Here is a 21,128-nt window from a genome sequence, read left to right as displayed (position 1 = left end):
CAATTCCTTTGGAGTACCCAGAGTGGGATTGCTGGGTTTTATGGTAGTCCTATTTTTAGTTTTCTGAGGAGCCTCCGTATTGTTTTCCATAATGGTTGTATTAATTTACATTCTCAACAGTGCATAAGGGTTCCCTTTACTTTACACCCTCTAAACCCTCACCAGTACTTATCCCTCATCTTTTTTTTTTTTTTTTTTTTTTTTTTTTTTTTTTTTTGAGACGGAGTCTCCCTCTGTCGCCCAGGCCGGAGTGCAGAGGCGTGATCTCGGCTCACTGCAAGCTCTGCCTTCCCGGGTTCACGCCATTCTTCTGCCCCAGCCTCCTGAGTAGCTGGGACTACAGGGACCCACCACCATGCCCGGCTAATTTTTTGTATTTTTAGTAGAGACGGGGTTTCACCATGTTAGCCAGGATGGTCTCAATCTCCTGACTTCATGATCTGCCTGTCTCGGCCTCTCAAAGTGCTGGGATTACAGGCGTGAGACTCCGTGTCTGGCCTCTCTCATCATTTTGATAATAGCCATTCTGACATATGTGAAATAGTATCTCATTATAGTTTTAATTTGCATTTTCCTGGTAATCAGTGACGATGAGCGTTTTTAAATATATCTGTTGGCCATTTGTATGTCTTCTTTTGCGAGTGTTTTTTAGGTCCTTTGTCCATTTTTTATTGGGTTGTTTTCTTGCTATTGAGTTGAGTTTCTTACATATTTTGAATATTAGCTCCTTATCAGGTGTATGGTTTGCAAATAAAATATATCCCAAGCCATGAGTTGTTTCCTTATTGTTTCCTTTGCTGTGCAGAAGCTTTTTAGTTTGATACAATGCCATTTGTTTATTTTTGCTTTTGTTCCTGTGCTTTTGGGGTCATATTACAGAAATCTTGCCCAGAACAATGTCATGGAGCATTTTTAAATATTTTCTTCCTAGTACTTTTATAGTTTTAGGGCTTATTTTTCAGTCTTTAACTCATTTTGAGTTGATTTTTGTGCATGAACATGGCATGAGATAAGGGTCCAATTTTATTTTTCTGCATGTGGACATCTAGTTTTCCCAACACAATTTGTTAAAGAGACTGCCCTTTCTCCATTCTGTGTTCTTGGTACCTTTGTTGAAAACGAATTGCCCATATATGTGTGGATTTATTCGTAGGCTTTCTGCCCTGTTCCATTGGTCAGTGTGTCTGTTTTTATGCCAGTAACATGCCATTTTGATTATGATAGCTTTGCTTTATAGTAGACTTTGAAGTCAGCTGACATGATTCCTCTAGTTTTGTTCATTTTACTCAAGATAACTGTGACTCTTCAAGCTCTTTTGTGGTTTCTGAAGAATTTTAGGATTTTTAACATTTATTTCCATGAAAAATGACATTGGAATTTTGATAGGGATTCATTTAATCTGTATATTGCTTTGGGTAGTATAGACATTTTAACAGTATTAATTCTTCCAATCCACGAGCATGGGATACTTTTCTATTTATCTGTGTTATCTACAATTTTTTTCATTAATGTTTTATAGTTTTCAGTATACAGATCTTCCAATTCCTTGATTAAATTTACTTATAAGTATTTTTTAATGTGAATGGGATTGATTTCTTAATTTCTTTTTCAAATAGTTTGTTGTCAGTGTAAAGAACATTACTGATTTTTGTGAGTTGGTTGCATATCCTTCAACTTTACTGAATTTATCAGTTTTAACTGATTTTTTTTTCTTTTGGTTGCGTCATTAGGGTTTTCTACATAAAAGATCGCATTATTAGCAAACAAAGACAATTTCCCTTCTTCCTTTCCTATTTGGATACCTGTTATTTCTTTTTCTTGTCTGATTGTTCCAGCTAGAACTTTCAGTATAACATTGAATAGAAGTGGTAAGAATGGACATCTTTGTCTTGTTCTTGATTGTAAAAGAAAAGCTTTATAAATGAACATTAAAAAAAAAGGCCCATTGTGACTTATTTTCTGGTTTAGTGTCTCTTATCTTGGAGCATGTTTGATTTTTCTTACCCAGGAAACTGCTGCATGGAAGATGGTATTTATCCAACACTTAACAAATTATTAACTTCACAAAAATATCAAAGATTTTCTTTCAAAATTTTTTTTTCTTTTTCCCAGAATAGGCTAGGGTCTTCTCTGCTACCCTAAACCTTGCTCTTCTCTGTTACCCTCCCCTCTCCTTGGAATATATCCCACATTATAAAAATATTTTAAGAATGCCCAAGGTTTAAATCAGGTTATTAACTAATATCAGGGCCATGGTAAAGTTTTGGAGCAGACTTTCTTGGGTTTGTGCATTCAAAACCCTGTCTTAGGGCTGGATCCCTTCATTCCATCCTTGTTTGTTTTGTAGTTCTGTGTAAGACTCATCTTTGTCACTATCACATGAATACTTGCATCAAGATCAAGGAAGGAGGATTCGGAAGCTAAACTGGGGACAAAGAGCAGAAATAGGCAGATAATTATGCCTAGACCTGTAACTGTGTACCAGGAGACCAGTAGCAGAAACACTTCCCATTTCAAAGTAGAGCTCCTTTCTCTGATTCTAAATATATTACCAGCCACTTTTCCACTTTCCTCAAAACTAGCCCACCCTTTGACTCCAGACTGTGTCACTACAGTATAAGGTAGTGACAACTGAATTATACTCTTCATAAATGGAGAACTTGATACCTAGAGATATGCCCCCACCCAAATCCTACATAGTGTTTCTGGCTTAGGAACATGAACTTAAAAAAGACTTAACTGAGCTGTTCCAGAAATAGGAGGTGGCAGTGGCAGTACACACCATGTGTGAGTCATAAGCTGACTAAAATGGTAAACACATCAAACATTTTGGCATCAGCTCTGCCCTGTCTGGATTATTTGTAAACCTTGACCTTTTTGCAAATTTTTAATAAAGTAACTGTAAACTCTCTTGGCAATCTTTAAGAATGTCAATGTTTGAGATATATAGTAAGGCCCAACATGCATGATATTTATTGTGTAAATAACTTTATCTCAGCGTTTTTCAAAGTGTGATTAGAATCACCTAGAGTGTTTTTTAGAACTGCAAATGCACGGACCCTTGTACATCTGCTAAATAAAAATCCATAGAAAATCAATTAATATTATCTGTTACTAATGGTGATTTGAGACATGAACGACTGTCATTATGGAAAGAGAAAGTAACTGAAATAGAAGTTATTCCTAAAATAACATTGCTTTCATTGGTTTGCATGAGCTAGGGACAAAGGAATGAAACTTCTATTAGCACCATAGTCATGTGCCATGAAGGTGACACATGTTATCAAATGTAGACGTAAATAAGAGAGTGATACTGATATTGCTTAGCTTGGGCTGCCATGACAAAATACCATAAACGATATGGCTTGAACAACAGGAATTTATTTTTTCACAGTTCTGGAAGCTAGGAAGTCCCAGATCAAGGTGCCAGCCTGTTCAGTTCCTGGTGAGGGCTCTTTACTTGGCTTGCAGATGGCTGCCTTCTTGCTACCTTCTCAGGTGGTCTATCTTCTGTGTGTAAGCAGGAAGGGGAAGTGGGGGGAGGGAGGGAGGGAGAGAGAGAGAGAGAGAAAGAGAGAGGAAAGGAGAAAGGAAGGGAGAGAGGGAGAGATAGTGTTTTGGTATCTCCTCCTTTTCTTGTAAGAATACCAGCCCTGTAGTATTAAGGCCCCATCTTTATGACCTCTTTTAATCTTAGTTACCTCCATAATATAGGCCCTTATCTCCAAATATAGTCATATTGGAGGCTGGGGCCTCAACATGTGAACTTTGGAAGACATAGTTCATAACAGTACCTTTATATAAAATACTACATTTTAATCTTGAGTCTTAAATTCCAGAGCATGGAATAAAATATAAGTGAATATCCAAGCTCTTTCTTCTCACATACGTTTGCTTTCTTTTTCTTGTTTCCATAAATCATATTATGAACACATATTTATTATCAAGGGAAGATTGCTCAGAGGGTCATTTACCATATTAGATTGTTTCAAACTTCAATATATACACACATAGAAATAGAAGATAAAGCATTAAAACCACATAGTAGTAGAAAGAAAAAATTACAAGAGAAATACTAAAATTGTCTTTTTTCGAAACTAACATAGTAGATGAATGTTGCATTATATACCCAAAACATTTTTTCTTTTATTGGAGTCATCTTTGACTCTTTTCTGCCTCTCATAAACTCACAGTTAATATGTCAGCAAATCCTGTTGACTGCACCTTTTAAATGAAACCAGAATTTAACAACTTTTGGCCCTTTCACTGCTACCAATGTTGTCTATCACCTGGATATTTACAGTAATGACTTAAAAGTCTCCCCAATTTTTTCCTTTTCTCTCCCCGATCTGCCACCACATGTCACTACATCAGTCTATTTTCAACAGAGCAACAAAGTGATCCTATTTAAATGAAACTTAGGACATGTCTTTCCTCTCACAGCTTCTCAACTCTCTGAAAGTATAAACTCAAAGCCCTTCAGTGACCAAACACAGTCTTACAGGAGTCTCCCCGTCCCAACCCCGGCTACTTCATTACTTCTTTGACCTCCTCCCCAACTCCTCTTTTTTGCTCACTACAGTCCAGTCACATTGTCTTCCTTGTTGTTCCTGAGCATTTCAGGTACACTGCCAACTCAAGGCCCCTGCACTTTGTTTTCCCACCTACCTTTGAAGTGTTTTTCCCCAGGTAATTTTGTTGTTCACTTATTTCCTTCTGGTCTTTATGCAGAAATGTCACCTCCTCACTGAAGCCTTTCCTGCAACCCTATCTAAGATTGCAGTGTCTACCTCAAAGCTTTCTGTCTCCTTTCTCTGTATTATTTTTGTGATTAGTACTTGTCATTGTTCAATGTCATATATATATATTTTTACATATATATATTTTACGAATTTATCTCATTTGTGGTCTATTTTCCTCACTAGTATTAAACTTCATGAGACAAAACTATTTGTCCATTTTTGTTCCCTCCTTTATCCCCAGTGCCTGAAACAGTCTAACTCATAAATAAACGAATAAATGAAGTCAATTTTACTTTAAAGAAGTAAAGAAGTAAAGCTAAAAATCATCCTATAGAAGAGAGAATATGTGGCTGCATATAACTCCATAACAATTGGTGGATCAATAAATAAGATGGCATGTAGTGAAGAGTGTAGGACTGTGGAAGAAAAATAAAGAAACTTACAGAATAACTTTCGAAGTAGTCAAAGACAATGCTATTAGAGAAAGGATAAGTAGGAATCAAATAATCAAATCAGGTGAAAAATGAGAAAACCCAACAAGTAACAGCCAAAAGGATTGCTTGAGACAGGAAAAGTCCTCCCATTGAGCACAGCCCTTCTTTGCCTGCAGCAGAGATGATCAGCTTCCTGTCAGGATTGAAGCATTGTTAGGAGCATCCTCCAGTGAGGCATAGGAGAGGCTTAGTTTAGTTCAGCCCCTTCCTTGCCTCTCCTATTAGTTTAAGATCTGTGTTGTATTGGAATGCAGCATAGCACTAGTGACCAAAGGGATTGTGATTTCTACAAAAGGAAAGAAAATGTCTTACTTATTCATGATACCAGCAAAAATAGTATAAGTGGAATACATCCCCTTCTGAAAACCTTCTGCTTTTCTCAGGCCATGTTGCTCCTGTTCTTTGAAGTACTGTTTTCACTGTAGTTTATCAGCAGTGCTCAGAGGAAAGGTGGAGTCTTTGAATTGCTAGGGACCAGTCTCAGAAGGTCTTATCCCCTTATTTCCTCCAAATATAAGATTGAAAACATTATAATCAGCCTTAACCTATAGAGAATATTTTTAGGCAAATAATCATCATTCATTTATCAAAAATATCACCTACTAAGTTCTAAGCATTCTACTAGGTTCTGGGGATTCAGCAATGAACCAGAGAGACACAGATGGTGCCTTCAGGGGAAGTAAACAATTAAAATAACAGGTAATATATTATTGATTGGTGCTATATTCTGTACAGAAAAAAAGATAGGGTAAAAGGAATAGGTGGTGCTTTGGCATGGTTGTTTATACTAGATGTTGGTTAAGGAAAGATTCACTGATAATGTGATGTTTGAGCTGAAACTTTCAGGAAATAAGGGAGTGAGATGGGGATCTATGTCAGGAATAAGAATTCTAGGTAGCATCAATAGCAACAGCAAAGGCCCCGAGGTGGCAGCATGCTTGTTGTGTTGAAAGAGCAGCAAGTAGGCCAATGTGACTGGAGCAAGGGGTCGAGGAGGAGTGGTTGGAGTTGAGGGCCGAGATTCATGGGGCAGGGAGAAACAGATCGTGTACTCCCCTGTAAGCCATAAGACTCTGAGCTAAATAAGTAGTTATTATTCATTATAGAGTAGAACACTGATATGATGAATATAACATTGACGAAAAATTATTTTAACAGCCCCGTATAGGCTAAAAGAATTAGAGGAAATATTGAAAATAGGAGAAATTAAAATTTTATGTATTTCTAGTATCATTTAACATCATTCTAGTGATTTAGGAAGTGCATTTCCAAACTTGCTGTGGATTAGAGGAAGTGCACCTCTGACTTCTGGGTGGTCAGAAATGTGATTTAGAGAACATCAAATTTTAAGAGCTATTTTCAGTCATTCGTTCTTTCAGTCAACTAGGACCTCAATAAAGAAATTATGAAGGCACTTTTGTACCCCATCAAAAAATTTACTGAGTAATGTGATGAATGTTATGATTGTGGAATAAGCAGTAGACTGTAAGAAAACAGAAAATAACATTTAAATCAGTGTTTTGAATTCTTTGTCTTCTTCCTCAAAATGTTTGAGGAATGTATACATTCCATTGTTAAAAGTGATCTCAGTGTACACGATTCTTAAAGAGGGCCAGTGCCTGGGGAAGGAGAGGTGGAGGGAGACAGAACAGTTGGGAAATAGCTCAAGCAAGGCTGATAGAGCCTTGGAGAAGCTTGTCTGAGCCCTCAGAACCCCTTGAGCAGAGCCATGCAGAACTTACAGAAGGATGGCTGGTTCCCTTAGACCTCATCACCAAAAGAACTTTCTGCAATTTTTGTGTGTATGTTTGCTTTGTTCTGTTTGCATTTACTTGTTTATATTGGGTATATTTGCTCTAAAATTCACTCTCCTCTTCCCTTTCCCCACTCCTACCCCCATATTTTTTTCTAAAGATAAAAGGAAACTCATTTGAAGACACAAATGCTAGAGTCTGCCTATGTGAAAATAGACGTCGTCCAACTCCTGGGGCCAGAAGAATTTTGTTTCCTCTTTCCACTACAGTTTCATAGAAAGCTGAGGGAGAGTACCGCATTTAGTGAGGAATTGTCTGGGACATTCTTTCCCATCATGGTTCATTCACTAGGAACACGTCTCTGTGCTCTTCTGTATCTCTTCTCTCTTTCTGTTGAGAAACTGACAGTACTGTAAAGGTCAGGAGCTTAATCAATTCATTATGGATTCCAGAGATCAGCTTATTTATAAATGATCCTCATACTTTTTGAGCAAGTGCTTGCATTGTTTTGCTGGAGACAAAATGAGCTTTTGCCCTATATAACTAGTGGCTTCAACATATTTTGTCTTTTATTTAAAGTTGCAGTTACTTAAACTCTAGAAAATAATTTGCTTTCTATTGATCTGAAATTAGCTCAGGTGAAAGAAATACAAAATGATTCAGCTTGTCAAATATGATTTACTGTGCTAGGAACATATCACTAGCATGTTGAGGATAATGATTTTTCTCTTTTTAATTTTTTCCCTGAGTACCCTCTACAATTATATAAGTATATTATATGTACATTTAAGTAAATCACAAGTTAAACACTCTTCATAGTAAAGATAAAGCTAGAAATAGTTTTTAAAAAGTATTTTATTCAAAACTTTTTGAAACCATGTGCATAGCCTTATGTTTTGCAAATAAAATAATATCATTTCTTATTTTGATTGTTTTCAAATTTTTTCTTTTTACATTTTTTCCTAGTGTGCCCTGTTATGTGAATGTACAGCCCCAGAAAGTGTGAGTGGAAAAGATAACTTACCTTTTTTGAATTCAGGTATGTAACTCAGTTTTAAATACTTAGTTTCATGTGAAAATGAATTTTAATTTTATGTAAAATCAACACTGAACCAGCATTCTCACAGTTGTTTGTGAAGCTTAGTAAATACACTAGGAAATCATAAGGGGCCAGCAGAATGGGGGGAGATTGTACAATTCCACAGGAAACATAAATGTACTAGCTATATTGCAAAACAAATATGGTCAGCTGGGCGCAGTGGCTCACTCCCATAATCCCAGCACTTTGGGAGGCCGAGGCGGGCGGATCACGAGGTCAAGAGATTGAGACCATCCTGGCTGACATGGTGAAACCCTGTCTCTACTAAAAATACCAAAAATTAGCTGGGCATGGTGGCCCATGCCTGTAGTTCCAGCAATTCTGAAGGCTGAGGCAAGAGAATCACTTGAACCCGAGAGGCGGAGGTTGCAGTGAGCCAAGATCACGCCACTGCACTCCAGCCTGGAGACAGAGTGATACTCCATCTCAGAAAACAAACAAAAAACAAATATCATGTGCTGCATAATGACATTTGGTCAATGCCAACTACATATATGACAGTGGTCTTATAAGATTATAACACAGCTAAAATATTTCTATCGCCTAGTAACATCTTGATGATCCTGACCCTGTGTGGGCCTAGGCTAAGGTGCGTGTTTTTGTCTCAGTTTTTAACAAAAATATTTAAAAAGTAAAAAAAAAAAATTTTAAGTAAAAATAAGAAAAAGTTATAGAATAAGGAAACAAGAAAAAATACTTTTGTATAGATGCACAATGTATTTGTGTTTTCAGCTAAATGTTATAAAAGTGTCAAAAAGTTAAGAAAATTTAAAAGTGTATAAAGTAAAAAAGTTACAGTAATCCTAGGTTAATTTATTATTGAAGAAAGAAAAGATTTTTAAAATGTTGTAGCCTACATGTACACTGATTATCAAGTCTACGGTAGTGTATGGTAATGTTCTAGGCCTTCACATTCACCCACCACTCACTCACTGACTCATCCAGAGCAACTTCTAGCCCTGGAGGCTTCATTCATGGTAAGTGCCCTTTACAGATGTACCATTTTTAATCTTTTATACCACATTTTTACTGTACCTTTTCTATGTTTAGATATGCTTAGGTACATAAATACTTACCATTGTGGTACAGTTACCTACAGTTTTATGCACAGTAACATACTATACAGATTGTAGCCTAGGAGCAATAGGCGATACCATGGAGCATAGGTGTGTAATAGGCTCTACCATCTAGGTATCTGTAAGTGTACTCTATGATGTTTGCACCATAATGAAATTGCCTAATGACTACTTTATCAGAACATATCCCCTTGTCAAACTACACATGACTGTAAATTTCTTTTAGCTATTGGATCATGTATTATCCAAAACAAGAAACACTAGAAGACAGCGTGAAGCTCTTGTTTAGTTTGACTTCCTAATTATATAACTCATAAAGTTGTTAAAACAATAGATATGAGGGGAGCCAAGATGGCTGAATAGGAACAGGTCCAGTCTACAGCTCCCAGTGTGAGCGACGCAGAACACGGGTGATTTCTGCATTTCCATCTGAGGTACCCGGTTCATCTCACTAGGGAGTGCCAGACAGTGGGTGCAGGACAGCGGCTGCAGCTCACCATGCGCGAGCCGAAGCAGGGCGAGGCATTGCCTCACTCAGGAAGCGCAAGGGGTCAGGGAGTTCCCTTTCCTAGTCAAAGAAAGGGGTGACAGATGGCACCCGGAAAATCAGGTCACTACCACTCTAATACTGCGCTTTTCCGATGGGCGTAAAAAACGGCACACCAGGAGATTACGTCCCGCACCTGGCTCAGAGTATCCTAGCCCACGGAGTCTTGCTGATTGCTAGCACAGCAGTCTGAGATCAAACTGCAAGGTGGGAGTGAGGCTGGGGGAGGGGTGCCCGACATTGCCCAGGCTTGCTTAGGTAAACAAAGCAGCCAGGAAGCTCAAACTGGGTGGAGCCCACCACAGCTCAAAGAGGCCTGCCTGCCTCTGTAGGCTCCACCTCTGGGGGCAGGGCACAGACAAACAAAAATTCAGCAGGAACCTCTGCAGACTTAAATGTCCCTGTCTGACAGCTTTGAAGAGAGTAGCGGTTCTCCCAGCACACAGCTAGAGATCTGAGAACCGGCAGACTGCCTCCTCAAATGGGTCTCGGGCCCCTGACCCCCAAGCAGCCTAACTGGGAGGCACCCCCAAGTAGGTGCAGACTGATACCTCACACGGCCAGGTACTCCTCTGAGACAAAACTTCCAGAGGAACGATCAGGCAGCAGCATTCGCGGTTCACGAAAATCCGCTGTTCTGCAGCCTCCGCTGCTGAGACCCAGGCAAACAGGGTCTGGAGTGGACCTCTAGCAAACTCCAACAGACCTGCAGCTGAGGGTCCTGTCTGTTAGAAGGAAAACTAACAAACAGAAAGGAGTTCCACACCAAAAACCCATCTGTACATCACCATCATCAAAGACCAAAAGTAGATAAAACCACAAAGATGGGGAAAAAACAGAGCAGAAAAACTGGAAATTCTAAAAAGCAGAGCGCCTCTCCTCCTCCAAAGGAACACAGTTCCTCACCAGCAATGGAACAAAGCTGGACGGAGAATGACTTTGACGAGTTGAGAGAAGGCTTCAGATGATCAAACTACTCCGAGCTACAGGAGGAAATTCAAACCAAAGGCAAAGAAGTTAAAAACTTTGAAAAAAATTTAGACGAATGTATAACTAGAATAACCAATACAGAGAAGTGCTTAAAGGAGCTGATGGAGCTGAAAGCCAAGGCTCGAGAACTACGAGAAGAACGCAGAAGCCTCAGGAGCCGATGCGATGAACTGGAAGAAAGGGTGTCAGTGATGGGAGATGAAATCAATGAAATGAAGCAAGAAGGGAAGTTTAGAGAAAAAAGAATAAAAAGAAACGAACAAAGCCTCCAAGAAATATGGGACTATGTGAAAAGACCAGATCTACGTCTGATTGGTGTACCTGAAAGTAACAGGGAGAATGGAACCAAGTTGGAAAACACTCTGCAGGATATTATCCAGGAGAACTTCCCCAATCTAGCAAGGCAGGCCAACATTCAGATTCAGGAAATACAGAGAACGCCACAAAGATACTCCTCGAAAAGAGCAACTCCAAGACACATAATTGTCAGATTCACCAAAGTTGAAATGAAGGAAAAAATGTTAAGGGCAGCCAGAGAGAAAGGTCATGTTACCCACAAAGGGAAGTCCATCAGACTAACAGCAGATCTCTCAGCAGAAACTACAAGCCAGAAGAGAGTGGGGGCCAATATTCAACATTCTTAAAGAAAAGAATTTTCAACCCAGAATTTCATATCCAGCCAAACTAAGCTTCATAAGTGAAGGAGAAATAAAATGCTTTACAGACAAGCAAATGCTGAGAGATTTTGTCACCACCAGGCCTGCCCTAAAAGAGCTCCTGAACGAAGCACTAAAGATGGAAAGGAACAACCAGTAGCAGCCACTGCAAAATCATGCCAACTTGTAAAGATCATGGAGGCTAGGAAGAAACTGCATCAACTAATGAGCAAAATAACCAGCTAACATCATAATGACAGGATCAAATTCTCACATAACGATATTAACTTTAAATGTAAATGGACTAAATGCTCCAATTAAAAGACACAGACTGGCAAATTGGATAAAGAGTCAAGACCCATCAGTGTGCTGTATTCAGGAAACCCATCTCACGTGCAGAGACACACATAGGCTGAAAATAAAAGGATGGAGGAAGATCTACCAAGCAAATGGAAAACAAAAAAAGGCAGGGGTTGCAATCCTAGTCTCTGATAAAATAGACTTTAAACCAACAAACATCAAAAGAGACAAAGAAGGCCATTACATAATGGTAAAAGGATCAATTCAACAAGAAGAGGTAACTATTCTAAATATACATGCACCCAATAGAGGAGCACCCAGATTCATAAAGCAAGTCCTGAGTGACCTACAAAGAGACTTAGACTCCCACACAATAATAATGGGAGACTTTAACACCCCACTGTCAACATTAGACAGATCAATGAGACAGAAAGTTAAGAAGAATACCCAGGAATTGAACTCAGCTCTGCACCAAGCAGACCTAATAGACATCTACAGAACTCTCCACCCCAAATCAACAGAATATACATTTTTTTCAGCACCACATCACACCTATTCCAAAATTGACCACATAGTTGGAAGTAAAACTCTCCTCAGCAAATGTAAAAGAACAGAAATTATAACAAACTGTCTCTCAGACCACAGTGCAATCAAACTAGAACTCAGGATTAAGAAACTCATTCAAAACCGCTCAACTACATGGAAACTGAACAACCTGCTCCTGAATGACTACTGGGTACATAACGAAATGAAGGCAGAAATAAAGATGTTCTTTGAAACCAACGAGACAACATACCAGAATCTCTGGGACACATTCAAAGCAGTGTGTAGAGGGAAATTTATAGCACTAAATGCCCACAAGAGAAAGCAGGAAAGATCCAAAATTGACAGCCTAACATCACAATTAAAAGAGCTAGAAAAGCAAGAGCAAACACATTCAAAAGCTAGCAGAAGGCAAGAAATAACTAAAATCAGAGCAGAACTGAAGGAAATAGAGACACAAAAAACCCTTCAAAAAATTAATGAATCCAGGAGCTGGTTTTTTGAAGAGATCAACAAAATTGATAGACTTCTAGCAAGACTAATAAAGAAGAAAAGAGAGAAGAATCAAATAGATGCAATAAAAAATGATAAAGGGGATATCACCACCGATCCCACAGAAATACACACTACCATCAGAGAATACTACAAACACCTCTATGCAAATAAACTAGAAAATCTAGAAGAAATGGATAAATTCCTGGACACATACACCCTCCCAAGACTAAACAAGGAAGAAGTTGAATCTCTGAATAGACCAATAACAGGCTCTGAAATTGTGGCAATAATCAATAGCTTACCAACGAAAAAGAGTCCAGGACCTGATGGAATCACAGCCGAATTCTACCAGAGGTACGAGGAAGAACTGGTACCATTCCTTTTGAAACTATTCCAATCAATATAAAAAGAGGGAATCCTCCATAACTCATTTTATGAGGCCAGCATCATCCTGAAACCAAAGCCTGGCAGAGACACAACCAAAATAGAGAATTTTAGACCAATATCCTTGATGAACATTGATGCGAAAATCCTCAATAAAATACTGGCAAACCAAATCCAGCAGCACATCAAAAAGCTTATCCACCATGATGAAGTGGGCTTCATCCCTGAGATGCAAGGCTGGTTCAACATACGCAAATCAATAAATGTAATCCAGCATATAAACAGAACCAAAGACAAAAACCACATGATTATCTCAATAGATGCAGAAAAGGCCTTTGACAAAATTCAACAACCCTTCATGCTAAAAACTCTCAATAAATTTGGTATTGATGGGACATATCTCAAAATAATAAGAGCTATCTATGACAAACCCACAGCCAATATCATACTGAATGGGCAAAAACTGGAAGCATTCCCTTTGAAAACTGGCACAAGACAGGGATGCCTTCTCTCACCACTCCTATTCAACAGTGTTGGAAGTTCTGTCCAGGGTAATTAGGCAGGAGAAGAAAATAAAGGGTATTCAATTAGGAAAAGAGGAAGTCAAATTGTCCCTGTTTGCAGATGACATGATTGCATATCTAGAAATCCCCATTGTCTCAGCTCAAAATCTCCTTAAGCTAATAAGCAACTTCAGCAAAGTCTCAGGATACAAAATCAATGTACAAAAATCACAAGCATTCTTATACACCAATAACAGACAAACAGAGAACAAATCATGAGTGAACTCCCATTCACAATTGCTTCAAAGAGAATAAAATACCTAGGAATCCAACTTACAAGGGATTTGAAGGACCTCTTCAAGGAGAACTACAAACCACTGCTCAGTGAAATAAAAGAGGATACAAACAAATGGAAGAACATTCCATGCTCATGGGTTGGAAGAATCAATATCGTGAAAATAGCCATACTGCCCAAGGTAATTTATAGATTCAATGCCATCCCCATCAAGCTACCAATGACTTTCTTCACAGAATTGGAAAAAAGTACTTTAAAGTTCATATGGAACCAAAAAAGAGCCCGCATCGCCAAGTCAATCCTAAGCCAAAAGAACAAAGCTGGAGGCATCACGCTACCTGACTTCAAACTATACTACAAGGCTACAGTAACCAAAACAGCATGGTACTGGTACCAAAACAGAGATATTGATCAATGGAACAGAACAGAGCCCTCGGAAATAACGCTGCATATCTACAAGTATCTGATCTTTGACAAACCTGACAAAAACAAGAAATGGGGAAAGGATTCCCTATTTAATAAATGGTGCTGGGAAAACTGGCTAGCCATATGTAGAAAGCTGAAACTGGATCCCTTCCTTACACCTTATACAAAAATTAATTCAAGATGGATGAAAGACCTACATGTTAAACCTAAAACCATAAAAACCCTAGGAGAAAACCTAGGCATTACCATTCAGGACATAGGCATGGGCAAGGACTTCATGTCTAAAACACCAAAAGCAATGGCAACAAAAGCCAAAATTGACAAATGGGATCTAATTAAACTAAAGAGCTTCTGCACAACAAAAGAAACTACCATCAGAGTGAACAGGCAACCTACAGAATGGGAGAAAATTTTTGCAACCTACTCATCTGACAAAGGGCTAATATCCAGAATCTATAATGAACTCAAACAAATTTACAAGAAAAAAACAAACAACCCCATCAAAAAGTGGGCAAAGGACATGAACAGACACTTCTCAAAAGAAGACATTCATGCAGCCAAAAAACACATGAAGAAATGCTCATCATCACTGGCCATCAGAGAAATGCAAATCGAAACCACAATGGAATACCATCTCACACCAGTTAGAATGGCCATCATTAAAAAGTCAGGAAACAACAGGTGCTGGAGAGGATGTGGAGAAATAGGAACACTTTTACAATGTTGGTTGGACTGTAAACTAGTTCAACCATTGTGGAAGTCAGTGTGGCGATTCCTCAGGGATCTAGAGCTACAAATACCATTTGACCCAGCCATCCCATTACTGGGTATATACCCAAATGACTATAAATCATGCTGCTATAAAGACACATGCACACGTATGTTTATTGCGGCACTAATCACAATAGCAAAGACTTGGAACCAACCAAAATGTCCAACAACCATAGCCTGTATTAAGAAAATATGGCACATATACACCATGGAATACTATGCAGCCATAAAAAATGATGAGTTCATGTCCTCTGTAGGGACATGGATGAAACTGGAAATCATCGTTCTCAGCAAACTATCGCAAGGACAAAATACCAAACACCACATGTTCTCACTCATAGGTGGGAATTGAACAGTGAGAACACATGGACACAGGAAGGGGAACATCACACTCCGGGGACTGTTGTGGGGTGGGGGCAGGGAGGAGGGATAGCATTAGGAGATACACCTAATGCTAAATGACGAGTTAACGGATGCAGCACACCAACATGGCACATGTATACATATATAACCTGCACATTGTGCATATGTATCCTAAAACTTAAAGTATGATAATAATAAAATAAAATAAAAATAAAAAAAGGAAAAAAAATAACAATAGATATATGGATTCAGTAGGAAAACTTAATACTCACATTTGTACATTCTTGGATATATATGTGTATACTGCATTATTCACATAATATGTTTGCATTTCAACAAGGTATTAAACTGTATATTAAATGTATTTATGAATAAAATTGAGACATATAGTACAGTTAAAATATATGATAATATGAATATGTAAAATTATGGAATCAATTTTTAAATGATAATGTAAATTAAATGACCGTTAGTAAATAATGACTGCTATAGTGACAGGCAATATGCTAATACCTTATATACCTTGTCTTAGATAATCCTCTGACATGTGCTATGAGGAAGGTACTATCATTATCCATGTTTCACAAATGAGGAAGTCTTCAAGATCACCTATGCATTAAACAATGGGTACAGAATTTAAACCCACTTTGATTCCAGGGCCTTTGCTCATAAGCAATAGGCTGTGGTATTACTAAGAAGGCATTAATCAACAAATTGGTGTCACAGTAAAATACTTTACTCTTTTTCCTAGCCCTTCCATGTTGTACATTCAAGCAGTGACGTAGATAGCATGATAATCAGGTTAATGAATAGTGCAGAACTTCAGCGGCTTACAAATACATAACCCCTAAATTATTAGCAGTTTTCTCTTGCAAGAGGCAGCCAACAATAGGGAATGGGGAAGGAGAGGCATCCCTTTGGCTCTGTTTATACACACAGATAAATAAAATACAATGTAATTGAGAAATATGTTTAAAAACATCAAGTCCACTTACACAGAATGAAGAATTAACCCAAGGAAGAACAGGTGTTTCTCAACCTACAGCCAAATGAGATGGGATTTTTCTTAGTTTTTATGAAAGATATAGTATTGTGGGGTATGTACTAAATAGTGTTTTGAAGGGTCTACCCAGACAGCTATTAATAAATCAACCATACGTCCTAAAAGCAGCTGAGTTATTAGTGCTCTTAAAATATTTAAAGTATTATCAAAGGGTCCTCCTCACGTTTGTTTTTCACCTGAAAGTTGACTAAACCTTTAGTTATTTACTTTAATATGTTCATAAACCATAATTTATGTCATTCATTAAATGTTAATTTTTAAAAATAAATTTGAGTGGGATATTAAGTTCATGTTAAATATAGCTTGATTCAGGTTATCACCAACATCATCTGTACTATAATTATAAGACAAATTTTAATCATTGACTTATGTGAACCCTGTAACTTTTTTGTTTTGTTTTGAGAAGGAGTCTGGCTCTTTCACCCAGGCTGGAGTGCAGTGGCGCGATCTCGGCTCACTGCAGGCTCCACCCCGCAGGGTTCATGCCATTCTCCTGCCTCAGCCTCCGGAGTAGCTGGGACTACAGGCGCCCGCCACCTCGCCCGGCTAGTTTTTTGTATTTTTAATAGAGACAGGGTTTCACCGTGTTAGCCAGGATGGTCTTTATCTCCTGACCTTGTGATCCGCCCGCCTCGGCCTCCCAAAGTGCTCGGATTACAGGCGTGAGCCACTGCGCCCGGCCGAACCCTGTAACTTTTTTATACACACAAAAAGAAGTGGCATTTTGTGATGCTTATTGGTTAAGTATAAATTTCAAGGAGAAAGAGAAACATTACTTTAAAATCAAGCAAACATATTACTTATGGAAGAAGAGACAGAGAGATCATATTGAAAAATAGATCTTTACCTCTGCATAGCTGTGCCATAAACTCTGTAAGGCATAAGTCTTGGAAGCCATACTAATTCTTCCAGACTACCAGGGTATTTGTTTGTTACATATAAATTGTAATATGACAAAAACTACTGACATAAAATTGATGGGAGCAGCTGCATTCTGCAATTTAAATATACTTTGTGGAGTGAAAGATGATTAATTATTGCTTTTCTCCTTTTATGGAGATGACAGTTTGGTGGTGACAGTTCACTTAGTTCTGAATATATTTCTAAACGTCTTTAGTCCAGTCAACCTGGAGGACCACTCAGAACCTAGGATATTTGCCACAGATATTTTCTTGGAGTCATCTTATATTAGGGGAAGATGAGACTAAATGAAAGTCAAATGTTATAAAGACTGGAGTTTTAAAAACGTTATAAAAATACAACTAAGTGCTATTCATAAAATGTTTCTGTTCAAAATATAAAGGTGCATTGTGCAGATATAGAATATGTATATGACTTTGGCCTGTGTACTTTAATCTTTTGTTCTATTTATTTATCTATCTAAACTCAGCAACTTTGAAATTAATCCATTCTATACCCATGTGGTATTTCTTTAATCTGTAGGCAAAGTAAGCTATTGAGATTCTTCTCAAGTCTTTGTATTAATGTCTTAAATGGAGCTTTTCAGTCTCCAGTGAGTTATGAAGTACTTACTGAGTGGGAGAGAATGTCATATCTCATATCAGTTCTTCACTGTTCTATTTACAACTCTAGAGATTTTGGTATAAATCAGGAAGTTCACTTATCTGTTGTAAAACTAAGAAGAAAAACACTTTCCCCTAACCCCTCACCCTTTTCATGCCCTTGCAAGTTGAATGTGTATGTTGGGAATCTGGGGAATTTAGGGTGGAAGGAGAGAGAGAATAAGGAAGAGGTGGGACAGAATTTACAATTCCATAAGAAAGATATGTAAATACCTTAATTACATGGGAATACAAACAAGGCACACTAGAAGACACGGTATGTAATAGATATGTGAAGCTCTTACTTAGTTTGACTTTCTAACAATATAACTCATAAAATTAAGTTGTTAAAAAGTAGACATCTCTGGCCGGGCGCGGTGGCTCACGCTTGTAATCCCAGCACTTTGGGAGGCCGAGGCGGGTGAATCACGAGGTCAGGAGTTCGAGACCATGGTGAAACCCCGTCTCTACTAAAAATACAAAAAATTAGCCAGGCTTGGTGGCGGGTGCCTGTAGTCCCAGCTACTCGGAGAGGCTGAGGCAGGAGAATGGAGTGAACCCGGGAGGTGGAGCTTGCAGTGAGCCGAGATTGCGCCACTGCACTCCAGCCTGGGCGACAGAGCCAGACTCCGTCTCAAAAAAAAAAAAAAAAAAAAAAAAAAAAGTAGACATCTCTAATTATTTGCTTATTTGTTTAAGTAAAATAGTACTAAGAAAACTTTAAACTATTTTCTATTGGAGGTGAGGTGGAAATGGGGGTAGGGGAAGTGAGTCTTGACTGTATAGAAGGGGAGATGGTAGGTCTTTCACATAGTGATGGAGTTTGGTGCCTAAGTCACACTAACTGAGGCACCTTGTCTGCAGCACAGCAATGATAAATGGGCTCTGGTAGTATTAATACAAGAACACTGGATGTGCTGACAGAAAAAATGATTTTAAAGCCTAGGTTTTTCAACCAGCAGTTTCATCCTGAAAGACAGTTCAGCTTCTTTGCCTTTCATTTATTTTAAAATGACCACATTAACCCAAACAGTTTTTGACTTCCTTTTTGGCTCTCAAATGTTTGAAGTTGATGTAGCATAGGTTAGCGTTTGCATTCTTCTCCTTCTTTTTAGAAACACTTCATGAAAGTATTCATTTTCATCAGTTTTATATGGAGGAATATTTGGCATTTATAGTTTTCTTTCTCAGGGGTTATTATTTACAGTTAAAAGTCTGACCAGTGATAGAACATTAAAAAATGTTTTAAAGACAATTCTGTGTAAAATTCTTAATTCTCTCTTTTTTTGGGAAAATTATTATATAATTCTACAGAGTACTTCAGCCCGTAGACCCTCAAATTACCATGCCAAATCTAAGAAGCTAGTAGACCCTGTCACAAAATTTCCCATTATGGTCCCATTTAGAGTGAGTTTCCCCCACTCAGCAAGCATTAGATCTGATACAGTATTTTTGTATACCTAACAACCATGATTTCCATGACTGTGTGAGTTGGAATCCAAACAAAGATGAGGAGACTGTGCTGCTGTTAGTCATAAATATGTGCAGTTCGCCCTCCTATGTGGAGAACTTACTGATATTTGTACTTCTTGCTTCACAGCTTTGATTCTTTTTCACCAAATAGGGTTAAACCACCTACTATTGTTGTTTTGAAGAAGATACTAGATTGTAAGCTACTTAGGAGGAAGGAACATTGCTTCTTTATTTGCAGTCTGTATCATTTTATATTAACAACCTCTGGGCACTTAAATGTTATAAATTGAATTCTTCATTATTTAGCATGTACCCTCTCCCATTGAGAGGAGATTTCTAGAAATCTCCAATCAGTTAGAATTTGGTGAATAATTTATTGGTAAAAAAAAAATTCATTGTAAGGAATAAAAATTTCCAGCCCTGCTGAATGTGCCACTGAGATTTGAAGAGAACCAAGCAAAAGAGTTGATTTCCCCACATGGCCCTTTAAATAATGGTGACTCTTAAGCCTAAACACATACACACACACACACACACACACACACACACACACACAGAGTGAGAGAGAAATCCCAGCACTTTGGGAGGCAGAGGGGGACAGATCACCTGAGGTCAGAAGTTCAACACCAGTCTGGCCAGCATGGTGAAACCCCATCTCTACTAAAAATACAAAAAATTAGCTGGGTGTGGTAAAGGGCACCTGTAATCCCAGCTACTTGGGAGGCTGAGGCAGGAGAATCGCTTGAACCCAGGAGGTGGAGGTTGCAGTGAGCCAAGATCACGCCATTGGACTCCAGCCTAGGCAACAAGAGTAAAACTCCATCTCAAAAAAAAAAAAAAAAAAAAAAAAAAAAAGAAACACAGAGACAGAGAGATAGAGACAGAGAGAGAGAAAGGAGGGGGAGGAAAGGGTGCTTTTCTTTCTTAAATCTCATGGGGAAAAGGCTTCAAAAATTGATAGTCTTGGAGTCCGGATATAGATGCAATCCATTCACTAATACCCTCTTAAAGGGAAAAATGCACAGAGCTGAACTGATCTTGGGATGGGGGTGGTCAGCAGCCAGTGAAGCATCATTCTGGTAATGTACAATATAAACATATCCTGGGAGTGGAAGGTGCCTAGAGTAGATGGGAGCACAGGAGGCTGGAAGGCAGGTGCAGGAGGGGTGATGCCTTCCCTCCCTCCTGAGCACACACAGGCTCTTCCATACAAGAATACAATAATGCTTGCTAAATGGTAAACGACAGGTGTATCTTATCTGAATTTATACTTCAGATAACAGAAAACTCAATTATTTTTCTTTCTTTGAGAAAGATTTTCAAATGTAATTATTTAGGTTTGGAATAAAATAATTTATTATTTTCCTTAAGTCTCATTAAAAATTTTGTATTCCATCTAACTGAAGAAGAGAGAGACACAAAAAAACCCTACTAAAAGTCAATGAATCCAGGAGCTGTTTTTTTGAGAAGATTAACAAAGTAGATGGACGACTAGCCAGACTAATAAAGAACAAAAGAGAGAAGAATCAAATAGACACAATAAAAATGATAAAGGGGAGATCACCACTGATCCCACAGAAATACAAACTACC

The 21,128-nt window shown here is 38.3% G+C and overlaps 1 protein-coding gene across 5 annotated transcripts in view; it reads left to right on the top strand.

Annotated features, from left to right (window-relative positions):
- INPP4B (inositol polyphosphate-4-phosphatase type II B) overlaps positions 1-21,128 on the top strand; it is an 837,221-nt gene that overhangs the window by 589,130 nt on the left and 226,963 nt on the right. For all 5 annotated transcript variants that reach the window (XM_003257752.4, XM_030816186.1, XM_030816183.1 and 2 more), the window contains exon 11: positions 7,957-8,029. In XM_003257752.4, coding sequence (XP_003257800.1) covers positions 7,957-8,029 — 73 coding nt within the window. The remainder of the gene's footprint in view (positions 1-7,956; positions 8,030-21,128) is intronic.

This window comes from Nomascus leucogenys, chromosome 7b, assembly GCF_006542625.1.
Source record: "Nomascus leucogenys isolate Asia chromosome 7b, Asia_NLE_v1, whole genome shotgun sequence".
Classification (NCBI taxonomy): Eukaryota; Metazoa; Chordata; class Mammalia; order Primates; family Hylobatidae; genus Nomascus; species Nomascus leucogenys.
The sequence above is the reverse complement of the archived record's forward strand: the minus strand, read 5'-3'. Positions and strand labels throughout refer to the sequence as shown.